This window comes from Panthera pardus, unplaced genomic scaffold (assembly GCF_024362965.1).
Source record: "Panthera pardus isolate Hobbes unplaced genomic scaffold, ASM2436296v1 HiC_scaffold_13, whole genome shotgun sequence".
NCBI classification, from domain to species: domain Eukaryota; kingdom Metazoa; phylum Chordata; class Mammalia; order Carnivora; family Felidae; genus Panthera; species Panthera pardus.
This window is the reverse complement of record NW_026526688.1, coordinates 26,485,163-26,498,658: the sequence shown is the minus strand read 5'-3', so window position 1 is coordinate 26,498,658 and position 13,496 is coordinate 26,485,163. Positions and strand designations below refer to the sequence as shown.

The 13,496-nt window shown below is 44.2% G+C and overlaps 1 protein-coding gene across 1 annotated transcript in view; it reads left to right on the top strand.

Moving 5' to 3' along the window:
* LOC109277240 (low-density lipoprotein receptor-related protein 2-like) overlaps nucleotides 1-13,496 on the top strand; it is a 44,161-nt gene that overhangs the window by 8,006 nt on the left and 22,659 nt on the right. Inside the window, exons 7-14 of the mRNA XM_019466793.2 lie at nucleotides 961-1,086; nucleotides 1,664-1,867; nucleotides 2,562-2,730; nucleotides 3,024-3,192; nucleotides 4,351-4,576; nucleotides 5,383-5,508; nucleotides 7,349-7,573; nucleotides 12,949-13,260. Coding sequence (XP_019322338.2) covers nucleotides 961-1,086; nucleotides 1,664-1,867; nucleotides 2,562-2,730; nucleotides 3,024-3,192; nucleotides 4,351-4,576; nucleotides 5,383-5,508; nucleotides 7,349-7,573; nucleotides 12,949-13,260 — 1,557 coding nt within the window. The remainder of the gene's footprint in view (nucleotides 1-960; nucleotides 1,087-1,663; nucleotides 1,868-2,561; nucleotides 2,731-3,023; nucleotides 3,193-4,350; nucleotides 4,577-5,382; nucleotides 5,509-7,348; nucleotides 7,574-12,948; nucleotides 13,261-13,496) is intronic.

The following is a 13,496-nucleotide window of genomic DNA, read 5'->3' as shown; positions in this document are numbered from 1 at the left end:
CCATACCTGTGACATAATAACTCTGTCCCCAATCCCTGGAAACCTCTATCGACTTCCTGTCTCTATGAATTGGCCTGTTCTAGTCCTGCATCTAAATATGATCATGTGGTAAATGTCCTTGTGTGTCTGGCTTATTTCACTTAGCATGTTGTTAAGGTTCATCCATGTCCTAGCATGTGTCAGAATCTTTTTTTTTTTAAGTTTATTTTGAGAGCAAACATGAGTGGGGGAGGGGTAGAGAGCGAGAGAGAGAGTAGGGGAGAGAGAGAATCCCAAGCAGGCTCTGTGCTGTCCATGCAGAGCCCGATGTGGGGCCTGATCTCACAAATGGTGAGATCATGACATGAGCTAAAACCAAGAGTCGGGCACTTAACTGAGCCACCCAGGCCCCCCAAAACCTTAAGTCCAAATAATATTTCATTGTGTGTATATGTCTCATTTTGTTTATCCATCTGTTGATGGACACTTCCACGGTTTCTACCTTTTGGCGATTGTGGACAATGCTACGAACATTGGTGTGCAGATGTCTGAATCCCTGCTTTCAATACTCTTGGGTATATGTCAGAAGTGGAATCGTTGTATCATGTGGTCAAGTCTGTTTAACTTGAGGAACCATCCAACTATTTTCCACAGGGGCGGCCCATTTGATTTTTCCCACCAGCAGTGCACAAGTCTTTGTTTTTCCACATCTTACCATTCATTCTGAATCAGCAACACCCCCAAGAATGTTGTTAGGGCAACCTAGATCCATCTTCTGGGGTCTCTATATTGATGTTTCTGCTGAATTACACTTATGTGGATGGCAGTTCAACAGAGGCAGGGACTGTCTGTCCCAGCACCCAGTGCAGTGGTTTCCACATAATACGTGTCCAGTGAGCGTCTGAAAAGTAGCTCAAAGGAACAAAAATACTCAAGGGATTGCTCCTTGGTCATCTCTGACTTACAACTGTCTCTCATTAGATCTAGATGAGTGCTCCAAGGCCTACAGTCCTTGTGGCCAGCTGTGTCACAACACACCAGGCTCTTACTCCTGTGAATGTATTCAAGGTCACCAGCTCTACAATGGTACCAGTTGTCGAGTTACAGGTGAGCTCTGAGACCCTAAGTAAAGCCTAGCTCTTGCTGTGCCCTTAGCAGTAATTATAGATAGAAATACTATGGGTGATTCCCTTTAGGGTCTAGTATTAGAGAAGACTTTATTCTTTCCATAAAGAAGCTGCTATGACAACATTCCTTGGCCAATTTGAGTTTCAGTTGCTATTAAGTGTCTTTAAAATGACGTATTCTCTAGGCTATACACCTAGGGGCTCCAGGGACCCCACTGATAAAATCTTAACTGGGCCTGTGTTTCTTTAAGGATGGGACAGTTCATTTATTTGGCTTCTGTGTATGAGGCATAGAGAGGACGTCCGTTTAGGGTTGGGGGAAGGGCTGAATCTGAAATCAAATGGGCCAAGAGATTCCAAAGATTAGTTTGAATGTGTTGGAGTTTAGAGGAGGAATTAAGACTTAAGGTGGTCCCCTAGATCTCCTCTGGACACTCCTGAGTCAAGACTTCAGGGTAAGTGCATTTCAGCAGGGACAGCTTCTTTGGTTAAAGAGAATGGCATGAAAGTAAGTTTCAAAGGAATGTGTCACTACTCCTTTTCCAATTCTATTACAGATGATGCTGTTAAAATTCTTATAGCAGCAGATCGAGAACTTGGTGTCCTGGATCGAAGAACAGGCATCTACGAACCTCTTGTACCTATAAAATCGAGGCCTACTTCCGTTGCATATGATCTTGAGAGAAGCATGTACTTTTGGGTGGACGGAATCTTAAATGTGTTTGTCCTTGGGAAGCCAAACTCAGTTCTTCTCTATCCAGGTATATTTCTTGACGTGAAGAACCCTATAGCTTCTTAAAGCCACATCAACAGAGTATAAGCAGCCTGTGTTACTCATCTGGACATCTTCTGTGACTTCCTTGGGAATCATGAGAGTTTGTACAGTCCCGATTTGAGATAAGACTATCTAATTTGGCTCCATGGGAGCTTTGGTAGAGTCCAACTGGAGAATGAAGTCACTGTTAAGTAGTCCAGAAAGTTTGGGGATGTGGGCTCAGGCCAAGGTTTGTCTCCACTCTATTACTAGGTATGTGACTTTGAGCAAGTTGCTAACTCCTTTGAACCACCGTCTGTAAGATGAAGGGAATAGCACTTGCTTCATTGGGTAAGTGTGGGGGTTAAACCAGAGTTGGTACATGTGCGGAAGTGCTTAGCATTGTCCTGGGTGCCCAGAAATCCTCTGCGAGTGGTTAAGAGGTACAGTTCCTAACAATGCACCTGAGACTTCTGTAATAGATAGTGCCCCAAACTGAGGTTGCATTCTCTTCGATTTCTTGGTTATGTTTCTGCTAAGATCTTTCTCTTTCCCTGCTGCACACTGCATATTGGACATAGCACATCTCTGGCCCTCCTTCCCTGTGTCCTATTTGCCTCATTGTGTAGCTTGAAATCAGAACATGTAGACAAGTTCGGTCCAAATCTGTGGGAACAGAACACTGTCTCCTGTATCCCCAGAACTTAAAACGGTGAACAGTGTCTCTTTGGACTGGTTCACGGGACAGTTGTATTGGGCGAGCAGCTTCGCAAGGGTCATCTGTGCTGGTTTAAGTGATGGCAGAGGCTACGTCAAAATCTTGGAAAAGGATCTGGTGCCAGAGCAGCTCATCGTGTTTCCCACAAAGAAGTAAGTAGTGTTTCTTTGAGACTATATCCCAAATCATTGGTTATCTTAGAAGTTTAAGTTGATAAGAGAACACTTCAACTTTTTCAACCTATTTGCTCCAAAAAAAAAAATCTTGAGTTTAAAGCCTAAATCGAATGTTATGAGGCCCAACTTTTCAGTCTATTGAGTCTGAGGGCAGAAATCTCCTGCATTCTTAGCAGTGTGGTGATCTGGGACCTGTACAAGAGAGCTAAGGGGACCTGGCTGTTCAGTGGAGGGGACTGTTAACATCTTGCCCCTTTTACTTTTCTCAGGTCCTTGTATTGGGTAAATCGTGGTGAGAAAGGCATGAGAACTATTGAGACTGCAGGGATGGATGGCTCGGATAGGAAGGTGCTCGCAGCTGTAAACATGGAGGAGCCTGTAGGACTGACACTCGACCACGTGACCGGCAGGCTCTACTGGATCAGTGACTATAAAGAGGTACTGGAAATAGGTCCGGGAGAGAAGATAAACCATTAAACCTGGGTCTTGGTATGACTGTGGGTAACTGCGAAGTTCTCTTTGGTCTTGCATCGACACTGTGAAATACTTCTGGCTGTGAAAACGGAGAGAAGCGAGCTAGGATTGCACAGTATCTTTAGGTAGAGTCTGATGATATCAACATAGGTTGGGAGACTTGGCGTGACTTCCTTTTTTTTTTTCCTTAGGTTTATTGAAAAGAGAGAGAGGGAATGGGGAGGGGCAGAGAGAGTGGCGGAGAGAGAATCCCAAGCAGGCTCCATGCTCAGTGTGGTGTCTGATGCAGGGCTTGGTCCCATGACCGTGAGATCACGATCTGAGCTGAAATCAAGAGTCACTTAACCAACTGAGCCACCCAGGTGCCCCTATTGTGACTTTCTTAAATACTACAGTCAAACTTGGCACTGGTAGTATAGGGCATATTCTGTGTCATGCCTAGGATGTAAAACCTTTTAAGATGGCAGACCACCTCCTTGAAATAACATAGTTAAGTACTTAGTACTTACTTATATTCCTATTTCGAGGTCTTAATATTACAGTTTGTGTAATCTCATTTTTGGAAGCATCAAACTGACAGACCAATATGACACAGTGGCCAAAAGCATAGGCTTAGGAGTCATTTTTTTTTAAAGATGTCAATTTTTTTTTTTTAAAGTAATCTCAACACCCAGTGTGTGGCCCAATCCTGAGATCAAGAGTTTCATGCTGTACCAACAGAGCCAGCCAGGTGCCCTGGGGAATCATATTTTTAAGCCTATCACATCAGCTGTGATTTTGGCAATTTATGGCACCTCTTTGGGCTCCCGTTGCCCTCTCTGAAAACAGCTAAAATGTTTTTCTTCAAAAGACAATCGGAAAATGTAGGGAAAGAACTTGGCACAAAGTTTGGATGCAGACAATGTGTTGTACAAGTAACTATTGTAACTTATCTGTGACCCGGTTTGTGCAAGATGCAGTTGCACCACTGGGTTTGGCATTACCTTCCGTGAATCCTAAGATGATTTCATCTCTGTCAAGTTGATAGCTCATGAAGATGTTAATCAGTGTGCATGAAAGAGGTGCACTGACCTCGGCATCTCTTGCTAACGGTACACTGCTCTCATGACTCTAACCCTTTAGTCCATAGAGACGGTAAACGTGGACGGCAGTGGGAGGCACACCTTTCCTGAGATCTTCTTGGAAGGTGACAATCCAATAGGACTAGCTGTATTTGAGAACTCTTTCTTCTGGGCAAATAAAATACGGCTGTTTCGCACTTCACCCCACACCCCAAAGGAGAGAGTGGTGCTGCTGAATGCTTCCATATCTGCTTTCTCTGTCCTGCACAAATCCCAGCAGCCCAAGGGTATGTCAAGGACTTGCTTTTGAAATGCTAATGCATCAGAATGTACACTAAACAGAAATGGCCTAAATTACTACCTTGGTCTGCTCTTGGAACTTGCTACTTTTTTAGGCAGGGAAAATGTTCTGGGTATTATGCCAGAATTCTATAGGACTTCTAAATAAGAGAAAATGAGCAAAATCCTTTTCTGGGAAACTCCTTCCAAGCATGTACCTTGTGGTTTGTCCAAGTCCAATGTAGTAACCAGATTCTTGAAGTCTGAAATACATGAAACGGGGTAATAAGCTATTCACATAAGGGCTACAATAGCTTACTCACAGACACATTAATTGTCGTTGACCTTAAAGTTTTATGCTCTTGATAGAAAGTTGAAGAAAGCCCAGTATCCCATTTATAGAAGAGTAGGAGTTAAAAACTTTTGTCAATCAGTAATTATATGTCAGATTCAACTCAGATAATGGTTCTTACTGTGTCTGAGAGACTAACCAAAGTAGAGAACTGAGACTACTATTTACTTCTAAAGGAGTGTTCCTATAAGCGAGCTAGGCAGCATTTTGCCTTAACTCTGGGGGGAGAAGATGCTGGTGGTTGAAGCTTTATTGGCTTGAGCTTAACATGGATAAGTAATTGCCAGTATCTGAAAGGGGATTGTGGGAGTTTAAAGGTCAGCATGCCTAATCTAGAAGGAAACAAGGATACTGGGATTCCTCTTAAGGCAAAACTAATTTAATTCCCCTTGAGTCTTCAGTTTTGAACTAGTATATGGAGAATTCTGAAATTGTATCTAATCTATTTCTCTTTTACAACAGGCAGATACCCAGAATGTGCTCCAGGCTCTTGTAGCCACTTATGTCTCCTGTCCCCCATCCATCCCAAGGGCTATAAGTGTGTTTGTCCAGAGGGAATGTTTCTTTTACCTTCTGGTACATGTAGTGGTAAGTATGCTGGGTGAAATGGGTTTGGCTCTGGGAGTCACATTCCATGGTAGGCCTGGAAATAACGTGGCTTCCATTTTGGGATCAATCACTTTTGCACTGACAACCTTACTTTGGTTAAGTTTCACTCTCAAAGATCTTGATTAGTTTTTTAAGTTGTGTTAAAAGTCCATAACCTAGAACTTCCTATTTTAACCACTTCTAAGTGTACAGTTCAGTAGCATTAGGTACGTTCATATTTTTCTGCAGCCATCACTACCATCCATCTCCAGAACGTTTTCATCTTCCTACACTGAAATTTTGTACCCATTTAACAATAACTCCCCCTTCCTCTCCTCCTCTGCCTGCCCCTGGACGACCATTCTACCTTTGGTCCGTATGAATTTGACTATTTGAGGAACCTCATTAAGTGGAATCATACAGTATTTTCCCTTTCGTTGCTGGCTTATTTCACTTAGCATAATACCTTTGAGGTTCATACATGTTGTAATAGGTGTTAGAATTTAAAAAAAAATTTTTTTTAGTGTTTGTTTATTTTTGAAGGAGAAAGCGTGAGCAGGGTAGGGGCAGAGAGAGAGAGAGAGAGCGTGAGAGAGGGAGACACAAAATCCCAAGCGGGCTCCAGGCTCGGAGCTGTTAGCACAAAGCCTGATGCAGGGCTCGAACTCACGAGCCATGAGATCATGACCCGAACTGAAGTCAGACGCTTAGCCACCCAGGTGCCCCCAGAATTTCTTTTTAAGGCTGGATAACAATCCATTTTATCTGTACTACATTTGGTTTATCCATTCATCAATCTGTGGATATTTGGGTTTGATTGATTTTTAAACTAGAAAAACATAGTTTACACCATTCAGTTTTACCAGAAAATTTAAGTTGTATAAGAAAAGTAATCCTCCATAGTCTTATAACTATTATATGTTCTGGCTTCTGTTTGTGAGCAGAGAGTCTATGTCAATATTGTTAACGTAAAGTCTTCCTGCTGGTTTTGTCTTTGAAATATTAAGGCTACATGCTCCATTGAACCCCTCTATCCAAGTTACTTTTTCCTAAAGAACATTGAGGCTTTAAGAAGAAGACATGGTGGGGGCACCTGGGTGGCTCAATCGGTTGAGCATCCGACTTCAGCTCCAGGTCATGATCTCATGGTCCGTGAGTTCAGGCCCTGCATCGGGGTCTGTGCTGACAGCTCAGAGCCTGGAGCCTGCTTCGGATTCTCTGTCTCCCTCTCTCCCTGCCCTTCCCCCACTTGCGATCTCTCTCTCTGCCTCTCAAAAGTAAAGAAAACTAATAAAAATTTAAAAAAATGCTATAAGTATGTTCACGTTCTAACTACCTTTAAAGGACACAATTCTCAGGGGTAGCCACTGAATGCACTCATGGTGTATATAATACACTATTGTGCCAGACTCAGGACTTGAGCTTAAATCGTACCTTGAACATTATATATCCAGTTAAGTTCCCAAGTAACTTTTCTTTAAGTGGGCAATTGAATTTAAAATTCTTTCTACTGAGACTTGAGTGCCACAAGCAATGATTCGAGGACATTACTGAATGAAATGGGGCACCACCCCAACCCTAATCCTCCTGCTTCTGTGTGAACCTTTCAGCAGAAAATCCAAAGGGTTTGTGCCTTGGGAAAGCTGATTAGCACTTCATTTGCCCAAATGGCTCCCTTCTCTAAGAAAGCTAGGGCATTTGGGTTGTATGTGTGCCTCAGAAGCGAACTTGGTAAGACCCCTTTCTAGGTGTACCTCAGCTGGAGGGATTGCTCAAGAAGGGAGCATTTGGGCATACCTAGCAAATGGCCAAACAGTAAATCTCCTCTTTCCCTTGGTAGAGTTAAAGGTGGTGTTTTCTTCTGGCAAACGTCTCTACTTGTTGAAAGTTGGTTTTATGGGAACTGCTATAGAGCGAACCCTGGTTCAAGAGCATCCTAGGAACATCTATTTACTGGATATTGACTGGAAAAGAAACCTCATCTACTGGACAAATGCCCAGGGACGTCTGTTCTTCTCAACTGGCTATTCGGGAGAAAAGCGAGAGATTTGGACAGAGCGTACAGGTAAGTTGGGTGGCTATTTTGGCTTTTTCCCTTTATTTTCTGGCTCTAAAATTAAGTAGAGCCAAAAAAAAAAAAAAAAAAAAAAAGGTACCTATTCCTGATCTGAATCCATCTTAATGACAAAGAATTTTTTTTATTTTTAGTGTTTGTTTTTGAGAGACAGACAGAGTGAGAGCAGGGGAGGGGCAGAGAGAGAGAGAGAGAGAGAGGGAGACACAGAATCTGAAGCAGCCTCCAGTCTCTGAGCTGTCAGCACAGAGCCCGACGCGGGGCTCGAACCCACGAACCGTGAGATCATGACCTGAGCAAGTCGACGCTCAACCAACTGAGCCACCCAGGCACCTCCAAAAGAATGGTTTTAAACTAACTTACATATGAAGTATCAGAGTTACCCTTATGCTTAGGAGAGCTGTGCAGACTGTTAAAAGGCTACCATGATTTGGCAAATCCTGGGGTCAGTGGTAAGTTTTTTGAGATTCTATTTTCCTGGCCTTAAGTTTGGGTAGGACAGAAATAGACCTCAAATCCTTCAGTTTTGCAATGCAGATTTTTTTCTTGCACTAATTTAGAAGTGATTTGCAATGCAGATTTCTGAGAGAACTAGCAAGATATTTTCTTACCATGGTAATATATACTTTCTCTTCTCTCCCACTCCTGGGTGCTACACCCCAAGCTTAGTGCCCTGTGCTCTGCCTAACGGCAAACATCTACTTTATAAAAAGGAACTGAGGCTAGAGCTCTAGGGTGAGTAATTTGATTTCCGGATGTTCCCTGCGTACTGTAAGTACCAACAATAAGCTTTATTACAAGCAGTGCTGTCCTGAAAGACGTGCTCCCGGGACGTCCTTCAGAGCAGTGGACTCTGCTGAGTCCTGAGGGCAAGCACAGTGCCTGGTGCCTTGCAACTTCCGGTACCTGCCCTGGAGAACTTTCAGGAAAAAGTGAAGCGGGCAGTGATCTTGCAATACAGCTGATGGCTGTCTGAGGAAACTTGTGGCCTTAAATTTCTTCCCATTTAATTAAAAATGCCACCTTTGCTCCACTGGCTAATCTTAGCTAATAGGTTTCAGTGTTACAATGATTATATCAAGGAATTTTAGGAGACTGGCAGTTTCACTTGAGCTGGGTTCTCGTGTGGAATACTGAGTCCTTGGGGTAGGTGGCTCTGAAATAATAGGAAAAAAATACACATATCTGACCCTGGTTACTGGCACAGAGCTTTGTAACTTCCTGAGTGATAGCTCTGACACAGAGCTCCTAGGTCCTTTGGGGTTTCCTGGGCGAGAGGAATAGCTTTGGCTTGAATGAGCCAACAATGCAAAATTGAATTTAAGGTCCATTTCCACGACTTAGGGCCAGAAAAACTTTAAAACCCTTATCACTGACCCTGGGAGGCTGTTAACCAGAAAGACCAAGCCATGACCAGAAGCTTAGACCTCTCAGCCCTACTCCCCATTCTCCGGAGAGGGGAGGGGGGGCTGGAAATGGAATCAGTGCTCAGTCATGTCTATGTGATGAAGCCTCCACCTGTGTGCCGGAAGGGAGGCAAACCTCAGGTCCATGGGAACAGAAGCTCCTGCTTGTGGGCCCTTCGGATGTGGCCCTGTGAATCTCTTCACCTGGCTGTTCATTTGTATCCTGTATGCGCTAAACCAGTAAGTGTGTTTCCCTCAGTTCTGTGAGCCATTTGGCAAATGATCAAATTTGAGGGGGTTGTGGGAACCCCGATTTAGGGCCATTGGCTCAGAGTCCGGGGACAACCTGTACTTATGGTTGGCATCAGAAGTGGGGGCAGTATTGGGACGGAGCCCTTACCCTGTGGGGTCTGATGCCAACTGCAGGTAGATGGTGTCAGAACTGAATTAAAAACATTTTTTAAGAATGTCTTACAATTTAAGTTTATTTATATTTTGAGAGAATGTGGGTGGGGGAGAGGCAGAGAGAGAGGGAGAGAAAGAGAATCTCAAGCAGGCTCCTCAACACTGTCAGCACAGAGCCCGATGTGGGACCCGATTCCACAAAACTGTGAGATCGTGACCTGAGCCAAAACCAAGAGTCGGACACTCAACCGACTGAGACACCCCCAAGCGCCCCTGAATTGTAGGACGTTCTCGTGTTGCAGAATTGCTTGGCGTCGGGAAACCCCACATGTATCTGGAGAACAGGGGTATGTTTTTCGTGTATGATGGCTGAAAGCTTGACAAAGCCAGGCAGGCCATTCACAGCAGGGAAAGGGCTGGTTACCTCCAGGACTCCTCACAACCCAGCTTCCAGCTTATCCTCACATCAAAGTATACTAACATCAGTATTTTCTCTTGAATGCGTTAATCCTGTCCTACTGAGAAGCAAAGCTGGTAAATACAGTTGAGATTGCTAATAAAAAAAATGGGAGGGCTTCAAATCCTCTTTCAGGAAAGAGTGTGTGTCTTTAAGAACCTATGTAGAATCACTCAAAGAACATTCCGTGGTCCTGGCAACTGGACACTCAACCTTGAATCTGCACGGCACCACTTGAAACTCATGCCAGAGAGAGCGCATCTCCTGTGCAGACGTCAGAGCCCGACAGAGAAGAGCGAAGCTGGACCGGGTGTGGCCAGTCTGTTCTTGCTAACTGGCCAACCTTAAGTCCCTTCTTTCCTGGAGTGAGACTTAAGGAACATGGGGACAATTCTATGCCAGTTTCTCCTCATGAAAACATGAGGAATAAGGGTGCCTGGGTAGCTTAGTCAGTTCAGTGTCCAACTCTTGATTTTGGCTCAGGTCATGATCTCACAGTTTGTGACTGGGAGCCCTGCGTCAGACTCTGTGCCGACAGCACAGAGCCTCCTTGGGATATTCTCTCTCTCTCTCTCTCTGCCCCCTCTCCTTCCCCCCTCTAAATATAAATAAATAAACTTAAGAAAAGAAAACGTGAGGAACATTAAGATATGCTCCTACCCTAACACCCAGGAAGTGGGAAAAACTAACACACGTTAAGCCTGTGGGTTCTGGCTTCCCCATTCTGGTACCACGCCCCAGTTCCATGCCTTGTCTGTTTCTCAACCTTCCTGGTAGTTAACATTTGAGTTCTTTTTTAAAAAAAATTTTTTAACGTTTATTCATTTTTGAGAGCCAGTGGGTGAGCAGGGAGGGGGAGAGAGAGAGGGAGACACAGCATCTGAAGCAGGTTCCGGGCTCTGAACTGTCAGCACAGAGCCTGACGTGGGGCTTGTACTCACGAACCTTGAGATCATGACCAGAGCCAAAGTTGGACGCTTAACTGACTGAGCCACCCAGGAGTCCTAACAATTGAGTTCTTATATATATCCCAGCACACCACCGGATATTATATTAAGAACCAGCTTTCTGGAGGTTGGGGGATATGTTCATATATATATTATATATGTTTCTAATAAAGCTGACTGGCATAAAGGATGTGACATTATTTACAAATAATAAAATAGACGACATTCTTTACTGTAAATTTCATATAGCCACACGATTTTCAGATTGGCTACAGATTCAAGAACTCAGAATAAAAAAAGCAGTTTATAGTTGCAATTCAATCAAGATTTAACACAATCCAACTGTGAATAAATGCTTGATTGCTATCTGATTTGGCAAAGATGTCGATGCCATCGTTGAGTGAATATAGTCCTACTGCAGTGTTGTTTGCTACGTGTTTCTATAAACAAGTGAAAAGTGTAGCAATGGAGACTAATTGGAATTAGTTTATTGACACAAAGGACTTATGTGTGGAATTGGATAATAGTTTTCAAGGACTAGAAAAATATCTTCCCAATTTTTGTGGTATTTAAAAGGTAATGGCTGTAGATGTGACACATGTAAGTTTAATTTGCAATATTAGCATCTTTCTCCGCTACTTCAGCCCAGACCAGGGGTTTTCAACCTCTTCCTCTTAAAGGCCAGTTGTATCTGAAAAGATACAACAGTAGAATGCCCAACCAGCCGAAAACATGTACTATAGAATGACCACGGTGTGCTCCACCAAATTTTATGAAAACAGACTGCAGGCTGGAATCCGCCCAAGGGCCGTTGTTTGTCAGTCCCTGGACTAGAAAACAAAACCTAACACAAAGCCCTGATGTGCAGCGTTTGCCAATTTCTCTGCTTGAAAATACTCCCACGGTGCCAGATTTCAAGCTACCAATGTGATGTCTCTTAACCCCAGTGTACAGTAACAAAACACGGGAAAATAAGTGATGAGTGTTTTAGTTTTGTTTCAAATACAAGCAGGCTTATGTAATTTAGTTTCAATAATGACCTTACCGGACAGCAAATTTGCAGCATCCCTGAATTTAACAACTGGCGGTTACAGGCTCGTGCAAACTAGCTCCGGCACAGCGCTAGAAAATACCCGACACAGTGGGGCACCTGCGTGGTCTGGTTGGTTGAGTGTCTGACTTCAACTCAGGTCATGATCTCACTGTTCTTCGGTTCGAGCCCCACATCTGGCTTGCTGCTGTCAGCCTGTCAGTGCAGAGCCCGCTTCTGATCCTCTGTCTTCCTCTCTCTGCCCCTCACCTGCTTGCCCTCTCCCAAAAATAAATACCTTAAAAAAATAATAAAATACTGGACACTGTCCTAAGCTTTATGCATACTAACTCTAATCCTCAACACTGAGAGAAGCAGTGTCCCTACCATGCATTTGTGGAAACTGAGGCACAAAAATTAACGGGCACCTTATTTTGGAACGTGTTTCAAACAAGGCGATCTGACTCGCTAGCCTGACACTGCTAACTTTTATGCTATACTGCAGCCCAGTAGTAGGTACTATGTAGCTTAGACCCGGACCAATTGTCCGGCTATGGTGAACGGAATGGGAGCAGGGAGTGCTTCGTAGGGTCGTGCCCAGCGGTCACGCTTAGAAGCGAACGCTTTGTGGCTTTCATATACTTGGTGCCTATCATGTCTGTGTCTTCTGGCTGTGGGTCACCTCCCTATGTGTCCATCCCACGAATGACCTTTGATACCACCGTTGTGGTTTCCCTTTAGTCTCTGCTTTCCCGCAGCAATCTCAGTCCTAGGCACTTGACATGTAATTGATTGATTTTCATACTTAACCAATGAAGAGGGATGTGAATCCAAAGTTGCAGACCTGCATTCAAGTGTCAGCGTTGCCACGTAGATCTCTAACTCCTGGAAGGTGGTGAATCTCTCCCTTAGCAGCTGGTTGTAAGGGTCACATGAGCTGGTGCTACAGACAAGGTGCTGGATCCAGGATAGGTATGATGGGACTCAGATAAATGAGCCATGTAGGCTTGTTAGGAACCAGTCTTTGCATCCTAATTGTTTCCAGTTGAGTCCATCCTTAAGACCATGCATGAGTGTATTTGAGTGTCCTTTCTAATGGAAGTTCCTTCTCCTCCTTACAGTCTGCTCAGCAAATGTGGATGTATCCACTGGGGACTTGTACTGGCTGCCCTGTGACAGAAGTGCTATTCAGAAGACCAACATTACTGGCCCAGACACACATACCCTTTACAGGACAGGCAGCATTATACTGCATCTTCTTCTCAACTGGCCAAAGAGGGTGATCTACTGGGTAGAGAGTGGGAAACATTTGCAAAGTATGACCCTTGATGGCAAAAGCAGACAGGAAGTCTGGATGGGCACCTGGACGGCCGACACCCATATGGCCTTAGACCTTGGCTCGTCTAGCATCGTCTGGACTACCAAAGGGTCAGGTAAGTGCAACACCAAGCAGCACAGTTGGAAGAAGCTTGGGACGGGAGGTGGCGGGAGAATCTTGTCTCAGCACAAGGATTCCAGCCATTCTTAGAACTGGCTAGACCCAGGCTCAGATTCTGACTCTCGTAGGCAAAGCTGGGACCCGTGTCACTTACCTCACACTTGGTTCCATTTGTAAGTCTGGATTCTTGACTTGAAAGGTAGTAAGCTTCAGAGCTAATATGCTTAATAG